The sequence below is a fragment of the Histomonas meleagridis genome (genome assembly GCF_020186115.1).
Source record: "Histomonas meleagridis strain 2922-C6/04-10x chromosome Unknown contig_1, whole genome shotgun sequence".
NCBI lineage: Eukaryota > Parabasalia > Tritrichomonadida > Dientamoebidae > Histomonas > Histomonas meleagridis.
Genome location: NW_027150746.1, coordinates 385,647 through 407,059, shown reverse-complemented (window position 1 = coordinate 407,059; position 21,413 = coordinate 385,647). Strand labels below are relative to the sequence as shown.

Here is a 21,413-nt window from a genome sequence, read left to right as displayed (position 1 = left end):
CTTCGTTAAGGTCCAAAGCGTGCAACAAGGATCAGAGCAATCTTTTACGCTGATAAAAAGGCTGACGTCACTAAACTTGTTCTTCGCAGAGAAGTTAAGCCAGGCAAATTCACGCAACAAATAATCCAACGCTTAATCACACCGCGCCGCCTCGCACGCAAAGCCAAGTTCCTGAAGGAGAAGAAGGCACGGAAGGATGCGGCTGTAAAGAAAGCTGAAGCATATAAAGCTTTGCTTGATCAAATGCTTAATAACGAGATTGGAACCTGATTGCTGTAAATAAAATGTTATATAAAATTAAAATACATTTTCAACAAATTTGTAGATTTATAATTATAATTCATTAATTTATTAGTTTATTCTTTTTTTATTGATTCATTTTAATTAGTTCATTTATTCTTTATTCATTTATTCATTAATTAAGTCATTCATTAGTTCTTTATTCATTCATTAATTCATTCAATTGTTCATTTATTCCTTATTCATTTGTTCATTCTTTATTCAGTCATTAATGCATTTATTTGTTCATTCTTTATTTATTCTTGATTTTTTCGACTAATTGTTCATTAACACAAAAGTGATGCATGTATGATTGATCCAAAAGCTTCATTATATTATCCCTTTCATCTTCACATCTTTTAAAATTTGACATAGTATTTTTATCACTATTTATTCACCTTTTAGAATTTTTTTATTACTGAAGCATTGTATGACAATCTATACCATCATTTGTTTTAGGTATTCACAGTCAAATTTTATCCAACATACTTCATTGTCACGTAAGTTATAATACCAAACTTCATAATTTCATTAAATTGTCATTTAATTAGTTTTTTGATAAAAATAAAAACTTTTCACATAACATTTCATAATGACAGAGTGGGAGAGAATCGAAGCAATTCTCCATTGGATATCAACTTTTAATCCAGAAAACAAAGAATTTTTACAAGATCCATTTGTTCTTCTCGATGGAGTTGCAATTTCCCAGGTATATAATTCTGTTTCAAATGACACAATTGATCCTAAATTACTAAAAAAAATAGCAGATAATAGCTGGGTTAACATGCTGATGAATCTCAGGTTAATTGCATCTCGCATATCACCTTTATTAAAAGAAAATGGAATTGAGATGACAGTTGATATGTCTAAAATTGCACGGAAAAAGGATCAAGGAGAGCTTTACAAGTTCCTTAAGTTTTTATTGTACTATGCAATTAAGGCACCTAACAAGAAAAACACCATATCTGCAATTCGTTCTCTTGATAAATCCTATCAGAACCAAATACAATCAGTATTGGAAGAAATTGTGAGCCCAGCAAAGAAGCCAGCTCCAGCACAACCGCAAGCCCAGCAACCTTCTGACAATATGGCTCAATTATTATCCAAAGAAAAATCACTCCAAGAAGAACTAGAAAAACTGAAATCTCAAGCTTCGAATCTTCGGCAAACAATTGAATCTAAAACAAAAGAGATTGAAGAACTTAATTCTCGCACAAATTTCAAAATTGAAGATCGTCAATCAGAAATTAAGGCTCAATACCAGAACGAAGTTAACAAGCGTAAATCACTCGATGCCGAACTTCTCAGCTCGCAAAATTCCATAAAGCAACTTCAAGAATCAATTCAATCTCTTAAACAACGCCAAAGCGAACTTGTCAATGAAATGCAGAAGGATGCAAACGCTGAACTTTCAGTTCAACAGTTAGAAGCCAAGCTTACAATTCTCAAGCAAAAAATCATCAATATTACTGATTCTAAAATATCATCAGATGAAAGTCCCGAAAACATTGTTGATCTTCTTGATCTTGTAAAGAAACGTGAGGCTCTCCAAACGCTTCGAGACGAAATTTCTGAACATCAAAAGATTAAAACGATCAAAACCGCCGAATCGAATGCACTTAAATCAACTTATGAGCTTCAAAACCAAAAAGCATCACTAGCAATGAGAAAAAGAATAGCACAATTGAATGCTGAATTAGATAAGATGCCTTTAGGTGAGACAAAGCGTAAAATCTTGAAATTGAAAAGAGTCATCGAAAAGTTGAAGAGTGAAATTACAAAAATTGCAGATGGTGGTAGCCAAATGGAACTCGAAGCACTCCAAAATGAACTTCAGATAATGGCACAAAGAAAGGCTGATGAATCGGATTTACTTGCCAAAAAACTTTCTTTCATGCAATCAACTCTTGGTCAATGCGACTTAAGATTACAAAGGTTAAAGTTAAATACAACACTACAAGTACATGCTAATAGGCTGAGGAGGTATAGAAATTGCTTCAATATCGAATGAATAAACTATTGTTTTCGATAATTTCATTATACATAAAAATTAGTCATTGTTTTGGGTCCATTTAATTTGGTGTTTTTCATCAAAATTTTAATTAATTAATTGGAAAATAATTTCGGATAAAAAACTAAAAAACAAAAAATGTCGCTCAAAAGGATAACAAATGTTATTACATATCATGAAATTATGGATTTTCAAAGTGAATGTAAAATTTAAAATTGTTGTATGTTTTACAATACTTATTCATTAGCACCCAGGTGCAAGTTTGCTGTTGGAATTAAAGCTACATTGCCTCCAACAAAACAAACAGAAATGTAATTTCCTAATTTGTCCATTTGCACATCAAATATTCCTTGTGTACCCATACATGTGCACAACAGCTTTCCATCTGACACTCTCCATACCTTAATACTCTGATCAGCGCTACCAGAAGCTATAAGTTCACCATCTGGTGAAAAACATATTGCGTAAATTTGCATTGTATGACTTTGTAAAGTATGCAGACAAGTTCCATTTTGTGGGTCCCATATTCTCAATGTGTTATCAAATGAAGCAGAAGCAAGAATTCCTTTTTCATTCCATCTGACAGCATAAACGGGATTGGTGTGCCCCTTTAGAACGATAGAGTTTCCATCCTTCCAAAGACGTATCGTCTTATCGTCGCTGCATGAAGCTAAAAATTCGCCGTTTAAACTCCACGAGACACCGTTTACTGTCTCGTTATGACCCGCCATTTCGAGGATTTTCCCGTTGTTTACCTCAGGGTCGAAGATGAGAACAAATCCATCATCACAACCAACAGCATAAACGGATTCGTTCTTCCATGATGCATCTAAAATTGCATTATGTTTACATGTAATTGTGGATAAGATATCACCTGATTCAGTTGAGACAATTCCTATGGAGGTATCATTGCCATACAAAATACGTTCTCCACTTGGGTCAAATTTAACAACATGGATAGATTGAAGTTCTTGATCAGTATTACTTTTGACGGAATTAAGTTCTTCGCCACTGCTATTCCAAATGTGAAGAGTGCCATCAGAGCACCCAGTAGCAAGGAAAAGAGCCTTAGGAGACCAGTCCAATGAGGATACTTGGCTTGGAGATGAAGAATTATGTTGGAGAATACAACTGGTGATGGAATCTGGATTGGAAACATCCCAAATGATTGCAGTGTTATCTGAAGATCCGGTGGCTAAGAATTTGCTGTCGAAAGACCAAGAACAACATAAGGCATCTTTGGTATGTTCAGCAAGAAGAATTGAGTTTGAATGATCAAGATGAATGGAAACAGAATCATGTGAATCGTGTGAAGGTGCTTCTGGTTTCCTTGGGAGAACAGATCCTTCACGAAGTGCTGCATCAAGTAAAGTTAATTGAGCATTATAAGCTGCTCCACCTTTGTGCTGTGATTGGATTTCTTTCTCAAGTTGAATGTAAAGAAGCCCTTTTTGAAGTAGTGTAATAAGTGCACCTGGCGGGATTTGAGATCCGTTCATATTTGATAAGTCTGTTGTAGATTCTGCATTAAAGGTGTAAAGAGAATGTTCGAAGCCACATTCATAGAAATATCGTTGGATTAAAAAGTTGATTTCATCGCTGGAGATGGACATTTAGTTTTTAAAATTGAATGGCTTTACTCGGATATGTTTCAATGGTTTATTTTTCTTTCGGAAAAATACGTTTAAAGGAGCTGCACTTTTTGTTTACAAAAATATGAATTGGTCGAACTGTTGTGAAAAAGTTAATCATGTCACTTATATAATAAAATATTTAAAAACATAAACTTCAATACAACTTCTATCAAAGGAAGTCAAAATCAATTTATAATTTATATTATTTTCGTTAAGCTTTTGATTTTGCTTTCTTTTGAATAAATCTTCAAATGAAATTTTTCTTGTCAGTTTTTCCAAATATTTCCTTAGTAACCAAAATAAAAAAATCCTTTATTTCTGATCAACTATATTATGTTGGCCATGCTAAGGAAATTATATAAAATATTTGAAACAGCACTTCTTATTTGGGCATCTGAAAAAGGTCATACAGAAATAGTTAAATTACTTCTTGAACAAGAAGGAATTGATATTAATGCTAAAGATAAAATAAATTTAAATAATGTGATATTTTAAAATAATATTTGGAAATTATTTGATTTATTTGAAACAGCGCTTATGCTTGCTTCTTCAAAGAGAAAAAATGATATTTACAAATTATTTCAAGAATATAAAATTTAATTTTATAAATTCTTTAAAGAATTATCAATGACTTAAACAATAAGTGCACTGATTTACCTGGTAAAATTGAATATTATTGATGCACCAAAAAATTTAGTTTGTGAAACCAACATTTTATTGCTTAAACAAAACAAGTATCTCTGAGGTGTTTATAATAATTCAAGGAGAAATAAAAAGATAATAAAAAATACATATATGAAAGCTATTTATAAAAAACTTGGTATAATTGAATAAATATATAATTAAAAAAGATTATAAGCAAATCCCAGGTTAAAATAAGTGTGTTCATCTTCAATTAATTCATATATAGTTCAAGAACCGAGGGGTTATAGTCAAATTTGAATAGTAGGACGAATAAAAATCACACAATTATCTTACATCGTTTCCGAAAACGATATCGTCAATGAGGGGATATTGATTTATTCTGAAAGAATATGTAAAATTGATCATTCTATATGGACTACAAATAATTTCTGTTGCCGATTATAAAATATTTGAAATCTGAATTAAAGACATGAATCAAAAATACAAAATTCGAAATGAGGAATATGAGATAAACAAAATCGATACGTATTTCAAATCAGTATTTCAAGATAATGTGCAAATTGCATTCGTATCGATATTTATTCGATAAAATAAAACATTTTGCTTATATACAAAAATTAAAAAAAAATCAACAAATAAATTCAATGATCAATAATCGTTTTTTCAGAAAAAAATGTATCGTTTGTCCCAAGATATTTCGGTCGAACTGGGTTATAATGGATTGAATATGTCATAAAAAATGCTTTTTGAGATATTATTCAATATTTGAGATCAAAAAAAAAAACAATCGTTTTCAGATCAACACAAATTTTCTAATAATCTTGAAAAAGTAGAAATTATTGAATGATTATTCAAAGTGTGACAACTTTTTCAGTGAAAATATTTTGATTCAAATTGCAATCTCAACATGATGAGAAATTCTCCCAACAAAATTAACACTATGGAAGATATTTATAAAATATTTACACTATCAAATGAAGAGTTTATTCAATGGCTTTCAAACAATCGATTTATACTTAATATTAATGAACATTATATTAGCTCAATTTGTGGATCTGAAACTAATCGTCGTTACGGCAAATCTTATCCAGATGGTGCCATATTCATGTGTAAAGGTATCCATTGGCACAAATCATCGATAAGATCAAAAACAATTCTTGAAAATTCCAAATTTGATTTAAGAACAGCTATTTCATTATATGCTTCTTGGGCGCTCGATATGACGCCATCAATGGCAAAGATGGATAGACCATCTTTGCCTGAAATTGATACTATTCATTATTATTTTAAAAGATTTCGAAATTTATCTGAAATTGCATATTATAATGATTTAACTCATAACCCACTAGGTGGCCTTTGGGGCAATGTTCAGATAGATGAAACAATGATTACCAAGGCCAAATATAATGTGGGAAGAAATTTAAGTTTATCACAGATGTGGTTCTTTGGAGGAATAGATTCTGTAACAGGTCGAGTATCTATCGATTTAGTTGAGAAAAGCAATGCGAATACATTATTTCCGATTATTGAAAAATATGTAGAAATTAATACACATATACACACAGATCAATGGGCAGCTTATAGAAACCTCAATGAGCAAGGCTTTTTTCATTATACAGTAAATCATAAATACAATTTTGTTCATCCAGATACTCATGTTCATACACAAATGATTGAGTGCGTTTGGCACCATCTTAAACAATGGCTTCGATCAAAGAATATCACAAATCGAGATTCATATCAATTACACATTCATGAGTGGTGTTTTCGAAAAAATTTGGTTAATTATTTTGATGATCTTTGGAATTTAATTAGGTTTCAACATATTAATTAATATAAATAAAATTATATAATCATTAATTTTCTAAACTTTAAATTTTGAGTATAATTCTTGTATTTTGTTATGTTTCTAGAAATTTATATTTTGCAAAAGTTTGCTTAATGTTAATATTTATGATTTAGTAGCATTAGTAAGTAAATAAATTTTTATAAATGCTTATATATCACAAATGAAGATCTCCAAAGTATTCCATGCTTATTACATAGTATTTTATGTTTATTGCACAGTATCAAATGCATTCAATAATTCTAACATTCCCACAAATTATTTATGGATTTAGATACATATCAAATCAGAATTCTAATTTGTTAATTAAAAAATTAACTAAAGAAATTATATTAACAATTTCTAATGATTTTTTTGAGTATCATCTTATTTCTATTTTTGCAATAATTGTTTCAGATGGATCTGATTTTATTGATATACTTTCATTTCAAAATGAAGAAGGAAAATATTAAGTTTTAATGAATTCATTTACAATAAATATGTTAAAGCATTATTCACTCAACATTGTAAACTTTATCGTTTCCATAAACCAAGAATTTATCAAACAATTCAGGAAGTAGAACTTAATTTTAAGGAATCGATAAAATTCGAAGATGTCATCAAATTAAAAATTGTTTGTTTAGAATCTGATAATATATTTTTAGTCAAGTTATATATTCAAACCTTAATTCGTTATATTTCTGAACAAACTGTTGATATCCCAATAGATGAAATAGTAAAAACAGCAAGACCTTTCACTAATTATTATATAAATTATTTTAATAATAATAAATTTAAAGATAAAGTATTTAATCAAAGAGAACCAAATTTTATATATAATTCAACAAGGTGATTGGAATCATTTTATTATTATATATAGTACAATAAAAATTAAATACATTTCTATAAAAATAATATTAATATAAAAATACCGTCTGGGAAAATGTTTGGAACTCAAAAAATAATTAATGATATTGAAAATAATATTAATGTCACATTTGAAATAGAATAAAAAATATTAATTTTAATGGTAATATTTTTTATGCAGGTAGTGATACAATAACAAAATTTATTACTTATAAAAGTAACATTATTGTTTCTGATTTCTAATGTGATTGTATTCCAAATATTTATGGCGATTCATTTATTTCATATCATAATAACATTCGTTTCGATGATAATCAAGAATTAAATGTTAATCATTTAACACAACATGAAAGAGAAACACAAAAGACACACGTTTTATGTGAAAACGTTGATTCTTTTCAACTTGATGAAACAAAAGATTATAATATATTAACAATGAATCATTTCTTAACATGCAAATTAATTTTGAAAAAGATATGACTAATCAATTGATTAGCGTTATAATGGCATTATATGTATTATATAATAAAGAATTATCTTTAAATATCAAATTTCCATTATTACAATCTGCGATTGTTTCACTAATAGGATCTGATAATAAATTGATTCGAAATGAAGTTTTCCCATATGATCTTAATTCAGGATTTTTCGAGAATCTTTCATGTGGGTTATTACAGTAATAATGTGCAAATAATTTATCTTGCACTTAAAAAACTTATAAATGTTAATTTATTAGATGATATCCGAGATGAATGAATGGAAAGCGCAGGTGATTATAAATGAAGGAAGTTCTCAATATATTTACTCAACACATACATTAACACAATCATATTTATTTAGTAAATCGAATAAGTTTTCTAAATCAAATACATTTTCGAAATCACATTCAATTATTAATTCAGTTGTGTTTAGCGAACTATTAATATAACATTATCATTATCATTATTGGGTTTAAATAATTGTACAATAACAAAATGACATAATAAATTATTAATCAGGTTAAATAAGTACATCATTAAGGTGTTACAAAAATTATCACATCATTCATTTTTTCAATAAATTCATAAATTCAAGAAAATCAAGATTTCATATAATTATTTGGAATAAATAACAAATCACGATTCTATGATAAAATATCAATATTTTCATTTTTTAACAAACCAAGAATCTTTTAATTTGGCTGTTTACAAATTAAAATGATAGAAACAAACAAACAACGTATCTGATCGAATAAAGGGTAAAATTTTGATAATATTTACCATCATTCAAATTCGCTCCTATCGTCATTTATCGTTGTTGATATTGTTTGATATAAATCATGCAAAAGTCGATTTTTGTCACTTTTTGGAATGAAAGAATAAATTTATCTCGTGCTAATCATAATATAATTCTTAGATTTATATTAATCATAGATGCAACCATGTATATATATTATATATTTATGATATCAAGATCGTAGGATGATCGCTATATAAGATGGGTAAAAATCGCAAGCCGAGTTTAATGCATTGTATCAATAGAATCTCCATTGATAAAAAATTTTGTTTGAATAAGAAATAATTTTTCTCGAAATTCAGCAGAAGAAATTATCCCGATGGTACGATACAAACAGTTTTTCCGAACTTTTCTTTGATCACTCTCGAAGACAATTTTAACTTGGTCTGTTGGTATTGGAAAATTTCACTAATTTTTGCCTTGTTTCTATCGTTGACCTTTGGTCGATCATTCAGATAAAAATTGAACGCTTTACTTAAAACAGTTTTTCACATTTCTCTTGGCCGGTAAGATAAATCGTAATGAACATAGACGATATAGATTTTTCATCAGATGACAATGGCGAAACAAATGAAGAAACCCTATGGGGTGCTGATGATGAAGCTCCAGCTGAGTCTTGGGAAGATGCTGTTGATGAAAAACCAGCAGAAATAGAACCAGAAAAGCCAAAAGTGGAACAACCAAAACCCGAAAAGAAGGAAGAACCAAAACCTCGAAAGAAAGAAGAGCCAAAACCTCAAAAGAAAGAAGAACCTAAATCAAAAGGAAAACAAAATGCACAAAAAGATGCAAATAAGAAAAAAGAAGAACCGCCAGAACAACCAAGTAATGTTGATCCCAAACTTCGTTCACCAATTTGTGTTATTATGGGACATGTTGATACAGGTAAAACAAAACTTCTTGATAAAATCCGTAAAACAAACGTCCAAGATCGTGAAGAAGGTGGTATCACTCAACAAATTGGCGCTACTTACTTCCCATCCACTACTCTTCAAAAGATGACCGAATATTTCCATAACAAGAACCAACTTGAATACAAATTACCTGGTCTTCTTATCATCGATACCCCTGGACACGAATCCTTTACCAATCTTCGTTCACGTGGTTCATCATTATGTGATATTGCCATTCTTGTTGTCGATATAATGCATGGAATTGAACCCCAAACCATCGAATCCATCAATCTTCTCAAAGAGAAGCGCAGTGCCTTTATTATTGCACTTAATAAGATCGATAGAATCTCAGATTGGCGTCCACATCCAAACCAACCATTCCCAGAAACCTTCAAACGTCAATCCCAACATTGCAAAGATATCTTTAAGAAACGTATTGAGAAAGTTCAAGTTGAATTCCAAGAACAAGGTCTAAATGCAGAGCCATATTTCCGAATGCGCTTTGGCGTCAAAGATAAAATCACATCATATCCAATTGTACCCACTTCAGCCATTACAGGCGAAGGTATTCCAGATCTTTTGATGCTTGTTCAATTACTCACCCAAAACAAAATGACACGAAAGCTTACCACAAGTGACCAACTTCAATGCACTGTCTTAGAAGTCAAAGTCGAAGAAGGAATTGGAACCACATTAGATGTCATATTAGTTAATGGTGAATTACATGTTGATGACACGATTGTTATCGCAGGCATTGACGGTCCAATTGTAACTCATATTCGTGCATTATTAACCCCACAACCATTAAAAGAACTTCGAGTTAAAGGTGAATGGTTACATCACGATGTCATCTACGCAGCTATGGGCTGTAAGATCGCCGCTCCAGGACTCGAAGGAGCTATTGCAGGCTCCGAGCTATTTGTTTCCAAGACTGGTAGCCAAGATGAGATTGATGATTTGATGGAGAAAGTTAACATGGATGTCCAATCAGTGTTTAATCAAGTCGACAAAACAGGAGAAGGCGTACTTGTGCAAGCATCAACACTCGGATCACTTGAAGCACTTTTGTCATATTTGAAAGACAAAAATGTCAAAGTTTCACATGTTGGCATTGGACCTGTTCATCGGAAAGATGTCATCCAAATATCATCAATGGTTGAAAAGAATCCAAACTATGCTGTCATTTTAGCATTCGATGTTTCAATTACACCAGAAGCACAACAATTTGCTGATGAAGTTAAGGTGAAAATATTCCCCGCAAAGATTATTTATCATTTAACAGATATGTACGAGGAATATTTAGATAACTTAGCTCGAGAAAAGAGAGAAAACGCACGTCAAAAGGCTGTTTTTCCTGTTTCATTAGAAGTTTTACCTGATATGATATTTAACCGCTCCAAACCGATCATTATGGGCGTCAGAGTAACCGCCGGCAAACTGATTAAGGGTACCCCAATTTCGGTTATTGTCGATAAAAAACCGATTTACCTTGGAACAGTAGATACAATTAAGAAAGATAACGTTGATACAAATGTGGCACAAACAGGAGCAGAAGTATCAATATCAATTAGATCACAAGCAGATGGTTCATTAGTTGCAGGAAAAGATTTTAAGCCAGGAGATGAAATTGTTAGCAGATTAAATCGTGAGTTAATTGACATTTTGAAGGAACACTTTAGAGATGAACTGACTAAGAATGATTGGCAATTGGTCATTAAGATTAAGAGGTTACTTCGTATTTCAAATTAAAATAAAAAAATAATGAAAAATATTCTTCTGCTGAATATATTTTGGGACTTAATAGTTACCGAATGCCTAAAAAAATGTTACGCACTTCAAGTGAAGCTTCAACGAATTCGTTACAGAAGTGGCCAAACTTCAGAATGCCATTGGCGGAAAATGTTTGAGCCGAAGTCAACTTTTTGAATACATTACATTCAATATGTCGATTGGGCCCCAATCAACACAAGATCTACAGAGCGTCGAAATTCAAGATAATGATTTGACTTCATCTACCCTTCTTGAAAATGCGCCAACAAAGTCTCTTAAGTCTACATATATTGTATTTATATGTTTTGTTTTGATGCAGATTTATTCTGGGTTGATAGCACCTTCTAACATTAGCTTAAGACAAAACATTTATTCTACAGTCGATTACAATGAAATTTCACCAATTGATTTTGAAGTATCATTTTCAAGTTTATCAACAAGGCATTCTTTTATTGATGTTGATCTTACTTTAATACGTAATGAAGCATCAATTCAAGAAGGCATGGATATTACAATTAATCATCAAATAATTTTTTATAAAAAACAAGCTATGGTTAAAAATGCTAGTTTAAATGGTCAAACCAAAAATGTTATGTTTGAAGCCAACCAAGAAAGTAGTGAAATGGTGTCAATTCTTTCTACTCCTATTGATGATTTTGATTCAGCACTTCTCAAAATATCTATCAAAGCAAACTATAAAAAGATCAACTCTATCAAATTTACTACAACATATTATAATCCAAACTCCCAAAGGTTTGTTGATTCCTTAGGATTTTTGAATTCAATCCTTTTTGTATATATGCTTATTGTCTTCACAATGAGTTCTTTCAAGAGCGAAAGCAAGTTTATTCGCTTTATGTGTATTGTCCTTGCCATTCTTGGTATTTCTGCTTCAAATCCAATTTCAATATTCCTTAATGATTCCAAATTTTATCTCATGTTAGCACCAATTTGTATTGCACTTGCTATTTCCTTCTTCCGGTTCTCAATATTTGCCATCATCGAACGTATACGTCATAATAATTCCGTCAACATGATATTCATAGTATTATTTATCATTGCCTTTGGCTCTAACTTTTTCATCATGGCACTAGCCTTACATGAGCGCTTCAACAGTAACTTTTCACCAACGCCATTTCTCGAACCGTTTTACAGTGAAAAAGTGAATTCACTTTTTGATGCCGTTTATGTTGTTTTAACGGTAATTTATCTGATTATTTTACTCATAAATAACTACTCAAAGCGGCCACGCCAAGTCATATTTTGTTTGGTTATGCTCATTATTACAGATATTTCAACATTGTTCTCAAATACATATTGTTTATTTAATACCGACTTCATCGCATCAAATAAAAGAATTTTGACCTTTGAGTTCGTACATTTGACTTGTATGGCTTTTACAATATATTTCCATCAACCATCGGAAAATTTGTCAGCAGAAGAATATGTACAGTTCCAAGAAGATGCAATTGTAAACCAAGATAACGATTTAAACCCCGAGGAAATCAGTGATAAGTAATTAAAATCACATGATTTTAATAAAGAATAATTATCCAAAATTTTTGTTTTATTTTTTGATTTTCTGCATTATAAACATTTACTACGATCCCATTTAATCAGATAATTTAATTTGAAGCTTTTAAATTTGTTGCAAAACAAAACATAACTTATGAAAGTTTTAAAACAAGAAATTAAATGTATTTATTTCTTACCCTTCTTTGAAACGCGAGCCATGTAGAAGTCAAGTTCTTCGCCTTCGAGGATATATCCATCAGCGCGACCGCATTGACCTGGTCGAGATGCGATAGCAGCAAGAACACGACCTTGGTCGAATTGTGAAACTAAGTTATTAGCAAGTGGAGCTTCGTTAGCTAGTTTTTCCCATCTTTGTTTCACTCTTTCGCTTACATTTGCAGGCTTTTCGTATTGAGATCTCCCAAGACCTTTACCGTAATGACGTTCATACCATTGTTTGAAAGGAGCAGAATCGATTGAAACGATTGAGCCCTTTGTAAGCGTATTTGTACGTACGAATTCGTTATCTGATGGGTGATAAACTGTTGAAAGGATACGCGTTTTTCTAGAAACGTTTTCTGAAGCCCAAGAGAAAGTTCCATGGTCAAGACGGAGTGCTCTACGCTTATAGTTACCGCCACGTGTCCTTACTAGATGAATTCTCTTTTCACCAATACGTGTATTTGCTGCCGGACGACCGACAGCATGGTTACGCTTATTACGCCACGCGACTGATCGAGCGCCAGATTTCGCCCGCTTCAGGTCTCCCATACGCGTTATTCCCATTTTCTTTTCTTTCTCGAAAGGAGGGGCCAAACCACCACATTTTGAAGTCTTTACACAAGTAAACCAAACAAAAAAATCGAAGCCAATTTTTTCTTTTATAAAAGAATTCATTTAATCATCATCATCATCATCATCATCAAATTCACCAATAAAGACCCTATTCATACTAATTCTCCTTTGTTCTTCCATTATTTCTGATTTAGTTCGTTCAATTCTCTGTAAGTATTTACCATATTCTTGAGGCAAAGGTCTTACAAGCTCTGGTAAGTACAAAGCAAATTCTTCATATTTATCTTGGTGTAACTTTGCCATTATACCAATTTGCATATAATAACATTTTAAGTTTGTATAATCTGTAGTTGGAGCAATTTCATTAATGAATTTACTAATTGTAATAAATATATTTAAGACCTTATCAAAGCTTGCGTATGCAGATGTTAACTTAAAGTATTTAACTACTTCTTTATGACTCATCAGAACTTGTTTATATATCTCTGGTATAACATCAATTAACCATTCCGCTTCATTATGATTCTTTTCGATTAATTCACACATGTAAACAAAGACTGGAACAGTTTCAACGTTACTATCTGAATTTAATAACAGATAAGCAAACTTGTGCGCACGTTTAATCGGGTTTTTAATAAACTTTTCAACTCTGAAATTCAAAAGGTTTAACATTGTTGGGGTTCTACTATTTGAATAATATGAATAATATTTACATTTTTCAGTAATATTTTCGGATAATTGCTTACGGAAATTTTTGTCAAAGTGTTCACATAATATATCAACAATTAAAAACAAATTACTATAATCATAGATATGACAAATCTCATCAATAAATTTGGATATATTAATTTTTTCGAATGATTGAATTGAATTTAATGAAGTATCATTTAATAACTTTAAGATAAACTTTAAACAAGTTTCAATAATTTCACTTTCATTTTCAATTATTATGTTTGAAATTGTTTTAATACAAAGTTCATTAATATATAACTTAAATTCATTATCTAAATGATCATATAATAATCCAAATAATTTATAATATGTATCACCACAATAACCAAATAAATCGATCATTTTTTCATTAAATAATGATTTAATAATATTATAAATGGTTTGATCTTCATTAAGATATTTGGTTAAGATCGTCATAAACTTGTCAAATATCACAGAATATTTTTTGTCTTTAATTTTCATTAATGTATTAAAAATCTTTGGGAATATTTCATTATTATTAATAATGAATTGGATATCTTCAAGATTTGTCTTCTCTAAATAAGGTAAAAATGAATTTAATGCTTCAAAGATTTGTGAATTAGTTAATTTTTGAATATTTATAAAGACATCATTAAACATATCATTAAATAAATTGCTCATTAATTCAGAAGGGAATAATGAAAATATTTTAATACATTCTATTAAATGATAATCGAATTTTAATTGCATTTCTTTAAATGTATTATATAATAAAGTAATCATTGGGAAGTTATCTTGTTCTAATAAATCAATTCGAACTAAAATCCATTTATAAATTCTAAATAAATTTAATAATAAAAATCCTTTTTTAAGATTAGGATTAGTTACATAACTTGTACAATCTTCAATAACATTTTCTAATAAGAAATTATTAATGTTTTCATATAAATTTAATAAATTATTTCGATCTTCTTCATTAATTTCTTGTTGAATTTCATGTTTAATATTAAATGATTTAACTCGTGCTGGTACATCATTAGGCATTTGTATTGTATGAAAGATATCATATATTATATATTCCGATGTAATTCGTATATCTTTATCTTTATTAGTTAATAACTTTAATATTAATTCTGGTTGATTTAATATATAATTAATTAATGATTTATCATTATCAATAGCAACTAATGAATTAAGTTTTTCTACAAATGTACTTAATGATAATAATGAATTTGTTGAGTTTTGTAATGTAGTTAATACTTCATTCATTTCATTTTCATCATTATTTTGGATTAATGATTGTATAGCTACAGTAAATATAGTATCAATTTCACTCTTAGTTTGTATTGAAGCAGTATGAATAAATGTTGCTAAGTTAATGATCTTCGACATATATAATTTCTTTGCAAATATTAAATATGATTGAGTTTGGACATGTGATTGAATGATAAATGAACTATAATTTACTATAGTACTAAAATTAGAATCTTTAACATGTGGAATAAAAATACATAAAGAATCAAATATACTTGATAAATTAATGTTTTGTAATATTAAGTTTGAACGTTGTGTAGAATATACCATTACTATAAATTCGATTAATATATTAACCCAATTATTCTTAATCGCTAATATAACTCTTTCTTCTCCACTTAATAAATATAATTGTATAATTGATGCAAAGTTTGGTATTTGTCGCCAAGTCTTCATAAGTTCTGGATTTAACATTTTAATGAATTCATTTACAAATTTAAATGATTCTGTTGCATTCGATTTCCTTAAGATATTCCATAAATACCATTTTAATGTTTCAGTGATTTCAGTAGAACTTGAATTTATTAATATTTCTTCAATACTTTGATGATTTTCTATGATATAATTCATTGAGAAGTCAATCATTTGTTTTGAACTATTCATTAAATCCCATAATTTATTATGAATACGATTATGTTTCGATGATAAACCTGAATGACAAAAGATATTAATGAAATATTTAATGATAGTTTCAACATCATTAATATTTAACATGAATTCAAACATTGATTCTGAGAATATTGATTGCATTTTAATGAATTCTTCATTATCTATTTCTATTTCTTTAATTAATTCTTTAGGGAAATAATCAATAAAATTATTAATTTCTTGATTAAAATCTAATTTAACTTCTTTCTCTTCAACAGTTACATTAATATTAGAATTAATTTTTGTATAAAATAATAAAACTGCTGATGGATTAGTATTAGAATATTCATCATAAGCATTCGAGACAGATGAATATTTCTCTTCTTTACCAAACGCTTCTTCTTCAAATTTACTTTGTGATATTTCGGAAACTTCAGTATCATTAAATGTTATCCATTTACCTTTAATCTTTATTATACTATAATAATGTCCTCCATTAGCTGTACCTACATGTAATATTACACCGGTTAATTTATATTTAGCATTATCTGTATCTTCACACATATAATCACTAATATCTAAATCATAAGGGAATTCAAATCGATCATTAACTTTATAACGTTGAAATGTTTCAAGGTTATATTCAAATCGTTTTAATTGTAATATTAATACTTCTGGCGCTTTAGAGATTTTAATATAACTATTAACAGTAACTTTATGATCTATAGCATTAAAATCAGATATTTGTTCACTTTCAATATATGAATTAAATGATTCATATACATTTTTACGATTCTTAATTTCTAAACATAATGTATAAAATGGTTCAATATTCGATGATTTATAAGGATCATTAATAGCTTCAAATGTATGTTTAATTTCACCTTGGAACATGAAATATAAATCCTTTGGTAATTGATCTAATAAATATTGTAAGAATTCAGTTGCATCATGTTGTTCATGTGTATTAACTATAACTTTACCCCAACCTTTCCAACATGAACAAAAACCTGCAGTATCGACATATTTACGTTGACTTAAATATAAATTCGCAAATATTCGTTGTAAATGTTGTTGAGATTCATCTTCAGGTTTAAATGTAATTACTAAAAATCGAAATGGTAATGTATGATAAAGTTGTTGAAATACAGAATTCATATAACATGTAGAACCTAAATTCCTTAAACCTAAATAACCTAATTTCTTATTCTTCTCGAAGTTAATTGGTTTATAATTCCATCGATCAGTATGAAAGTTCATAATTTCTCGTAAATAATTTAAGTTTTCGGGATTTAAATCACCAAATGTTAAACAATATATTAAATCAAATAAATTTGTTTGGATTTTAGGGTCTTCATTTTTAAAGACTAATTTTAATAATTCAATTGTATAATGAGAAAATTGTTGACATACTTCTGTTTTAGTTTGAAGTAATGATACTATTACTTGACATAAACCGGATAATGTTTCATTAGTTGAAGAGAATAATAAAGAAAAACAATTTTCAACTAATTCTTCTACATTATATAAATCTTTTACATCTGATATTATATTTGTAAATATTTCTACAAAGAAATTATTAACTATTTCATTAGATTTAATATGTTTCAAACATATTTCAAATATTTCTTTTTTGTTTTGTAAGTTTAAGATGAAATAAGAAAATGAAATATATTCATTATCTTTATTATCAATTAATTCCATAATTCTTTCAATTAAATCCATATGTTTTTGTGTAATATTTGTAACTGTTTCTGGATCAATTTGTACAATATAATTTAATAATTCACAAGATGATTTAATTGTCGATTTACGTATTAATTTATTTAATAATAGATTTAATAAATATGGTATTAATTCATTAATATAATCATTTAATATTATATTATTAATATTACGCATAATTAAATTTAATATTCGTGTAATACCTTTAAATGGTGGATTCTTAGATAATAAATATTGCATTAATAATTCATACATTTCATTAGGTATTGTAATATTATCAGATATTAATATTTGTAATTTATATACAAAGACAAATGATGATTTTGTTTCTTTAAAATTATTTGTTATTGTTTCTGGATTCGTTAATGATAACTTAACTTCATTATTATTCGGTAATCGATTTAATAATTGATACATTTGATTACAAAAATAATAATCATTGTTTTCTTCAAGTAATTTTAATAATATCGTTGAGAAATCAGTATTAATTAATCGAACAATTAAATATTCGCTTTTGTTTTTCTTTGATTCTTTAGTTTCGTATGTAACCATTGTGGAAACTTTAATTTCAAATACTTCATTAAGTTTTTCAACATAATCACTTAAATGTTGAGTTTTATATTGTAATATATAATGATTATCATGATAAAGATATATTGATTCAGGATCTATATCAAGTTTCATCCCAACTTTCTTTTTAAATTCAGTGGATGTTAATCCTAAATTAGCTTTCATCATATATTCATTTTGTTTATATATAATTTTTACTTGTACATATAAATCATTGTCTGAATTCTTTGATTTATGTGCTTCATAACCTAAATCTTCTAAATCAACAAACTGCGATTCTTTATCAATCATCATTTGTAATAAACGTAATGAACGTAATATTGCTAAATTATTAATATTTAATGTAACATGGAAATAATTTATTAAAATATCATTTCGTTTAGTTGTTAAGTTTTCATTTAATTTCGAAAATAAAAATAATATAACTTCTTCAGCTTCTGATGCTATTAATGGTGATTTAACATATGATAATACTTGGAATAATAAATTAGAATAATTTAATGGTAATGAAACAATAACAAATTCTTTTGGTAATGTCGAATATACATAAGCAGTATTATAATATTTATAAATATTTTCAACTTTTTCTTCTCGATAATTAGAAACTAATATAAAAATCTTTAAAAATTCAATAAATGTACTTGTTGCTTTTTCAAAATCGATTTTCGAGGCTACTTTAAATATTTCTTCATCTGTTTCTTTATCAAATGCTTTAATTCCTTTTTCTTCTAACCTTATCTTTAAGAAATTCCATAAATAATCATTAACACCGGATGTTGCTAACTTTAAAAATATTGAAGTTGATATTGGATCATATTTCTTTTCATATATTAATGATAAAAGTCGATAAAAATTATTTAAATTATTTGTGTTTCCATTCTTCGGCATTTTCTCAATTAATATTTCAATTAAATTCGATCCGTTTTCAAAATATGAATCCTTAATCATACAATATATGATATCACAATAATATGCTTGATTTTCTTCATCATCAAATTTCTGCGCACAATAATCAATGATCTTTTTGTTTAATCCACTTTGTGTGATTTTTGCAGTAGCTATAATCGCAGGCATTAATCCTTCATTGTTTTGTTGTGTTTTACCAACTTCTATTAAACATTTCGAGATTTCAAATGATAAATCTGGTTGGAATTCTTTCTTAGCAATTGATTCGATAATATTCGCAATGAACATTAACATTTCTGGCGCTATAACTTCATTACTTGTGACTCTATTTATAAAAGCTAACGTCGTTTTCTTATCAGATTTCCCTAACATTTTTGCTACAATACTTAATAAAGAATTCTTTTCAGATGAATGCGCTGTTTGTGCTCGATCCCAAAATAATTCTAAATGTTCTGGTCGTAATATCTTATGAAGAAATGGCTTTAAATATTCTAAAAGTTTCGGATGTAAATATTGTTCAACAATTTTTTCGGCAACTTTAGTTTCTTTGGCCCATTTATTAAATGCAGTGCCAAAATAAAACTTTTTATCATAGATTTTGGATAGGATTTGGCCACCAATTAACTGAAGATTTAAAACTGATGTCGTTAATAGAAATTCCGAATATGACATTAACTCAGAAAGTAACGAGGATTCAACTTTAGTAGGTGACGCTACGATTAAACTCATAAAAGCATTGAATGTTTTGGTCAAAATGGTGATATCAAATTCTCGAACTTTATCTCCGACATTTCGTAAATATGATAGAAATCGTGGAGCAACTTCACTGACCTGACTCATGTCGACGGACTCTGAAAAGGTGAGGTTTTCTTTGATGGTGGCATAAATCGAAAATAGTAATTCAAAATTTTCAAGTTTGCGTTTTTCCTCGTCTTGGCAACGTTCAACAACTGGACCAAAGGTATCACTTTCGACGATTTTTCTAACTAATTTGTAATACACATTACTTGGATATGTCGAATTTTTTTGATAAAATGTGGCCTCTTTGTTGAAAATTATAAGATATGCATTGGATAGTTGATAGTTTTCATTTAGGTTTGCCCATGGTATGAATTTGGAAGCAATTAATAAAAAATTAAGAATTTCTTTTAAATTATCTGGGTACACGTAACCAAACCCAAGAAATTTTTGAATAGTAAAAGGTATTGTGTTAGTTACAAAGTTATCCGTTTCTTGTTCCAAATCTCCTTTTAAATGGGAATTTTCAAGTACATCAACCATGAGACGTCTGCAAGCAGGTAAGAGTTTAGAATATTCACCACCAATCTCAAGAGACGAAATAAATATTGCAGACCATGTACCAAAATCTTCTTCTGGATTCATGCTGAAATGTCATTTTTTCCAAAAACTGACAAAAAATACTGACTCAAATAATACGAAATTTAACATGATACCTTTATTAATATCATTTATTTTTGTGTCTAACAAAATTTATAATTAGTCTGGAAGAATTTACTTATTTTATGTTTGTGATTCAGATGCATGCTTCAACTGGTTGAAGGACAGGTAAAGGTGGATTTGAAGTCATAGTCAAAGAGGTAGACTTAACTTTAATCCAACCAAGATCACCATTTTCATTACAAATGTGAACTGGAGCTACGCTTCCATTGTTAATATGATTAACAGTAAAAACGCCAGGACCAACAGTCTTTCCTGGACCACTTCCTGCACTGTCTCGATAAAGAACAACTTTTCCATTAACGTAAACTTTCTTGTTGAGAAGAGACATGAAAATAAATGATGGCAATTTTTGCTTCTTCAATGAGGCATTTTTTTAATAACAAAATTGTTTGGTTGTAAAATAATTTTTTATCAAAGTTCCTATCGTATCTACAATTTTTGACCTGCCCCAAAGAAGGGAGCAAGTTTCAAATTTAGAGTAACTTCAAGTGAAATCCCTATTTCCATTTAGATTTAAATTTATATAAATTATGTTCACATCTGGCCTGAAAAAAGATGAAATTATAAGTGATTCTAAAAAAAATGTAAAAGATAATTTTAAACTATATGTCTTAACAGATATAATATGGTTTGATACAAAGACGATA

At 28.8% G+C, this 21,413-nt stretch overlaps 6 protein-coding genes across 6 annotated transcripts; 3 read left to right on the top strand and 3 right to left on the bottom strand.

The window, feature by feature from the left end:
• Window positions 1–871: 871 nt before the first annotated feature.
• GO595_000117 (uncharacterized protein) lies at window positions 872–2,290 on the top strand (the record flags this gene model as incomplete). Its single annotated transcript, XM_067913936.1, has 1 exon — window positions 872–2,290. The coding sequence occupies one exon, from the start codon at window positions 872–874 to the stop codon at window positions 2,288–2,290; it is 1,419 nt and encodes a 472-aa protein (XP_067779572.1).
• A 236-nt stretch (window positions 2,291–2,526) lies between these two features.
• On the bottom strand, window positions 2,527–3,903 carry GO595_000116 (F-box-like/WD repeat-containing protein TBL1XR1; the record flags this gene model as incomplete). Its single annotated transcript, XM_067913925.1, has 1 exon — window positions 2,527–3,903. The coding sequence occupies one exon, from the start codon at window positions 3,901–3,903 to the stop codon at window positions 2,527–2,529; it is 1,377 nt and encodes a 458-aa protein (XP_067779571.1).
• Window positions 3,904–9,057: 5,154 nt separating this feature from the next.
• GO595_000115 (eukaryotic translation initiation factor 5B) lies at window positions 9,058–11,178 on the top strand (the record flags this gene model as incomplete). The annotated part of the gene is made up of 1 exon (XM_067913914.1): window positions 9,058–11,178. One exon carries the CDS (start codon window positions 9,058–9,060, stop codon window positions 11,176–11,178), a length of 2,121 nt encoding a protein of 706 aa, XP_067779570.1.
• Window positions 11,179–11,371: 193 nt separating this feature from the next.
• Window positions 11,372–12,718, top strand: GO595_000114 (uncharacterized protein; the record flags this gene model as incomplete). The annotated part of the gene is made up of 1 exon (XM_067913903.1): window positions 11,372–12,718. One exon carries the CDS (start codon window positions 11,372–11,374, stop codon window positions 12,716–12,718), a length of 1,347 nt encoding a protein of 448 aa, XP_067779569.1.
• Window positions 12,719–12,900: 182 nt separating this feature from the next.
• GO595_000113 (40S ribosomal protein S8-B) lies at window positions 12,901–13,485 on the bottom strand (the record flags this gene model as incomplete). The annotated part of the gene is made up of 1 exon (XM_067913892.1): window positions 12,901–13,485. The coding sequence occupies one exon, from the start codon at window positions 13,483–13,485 to the stop codon at window positions 12,901–12,903; it is 585 nt and encodes a 194-aa protein (XP_067779568.1).
• Window positions 13,486–20,839: 7,354 nt separating this feature from the next.
• On the bottom strand, window positions 20,840–21,094 carry GO595_000112 (uncharacterized protein; the record flags this gene model as incomplete). The annotated part of the gene is made up of 1 exon (XM_067913881.1): window positions 20,840–21,094. The coding sequence occupies one exon, from the start codon at window positions 21,092–21,094 to the stop codon at window positions 20,840–20,842; it is 255 nt and encodes an 84-aa protein (XP_067779567.1).
• Between the last annotated feature and the right edge of the window lie 319 nt (window positions 21,095–21,413).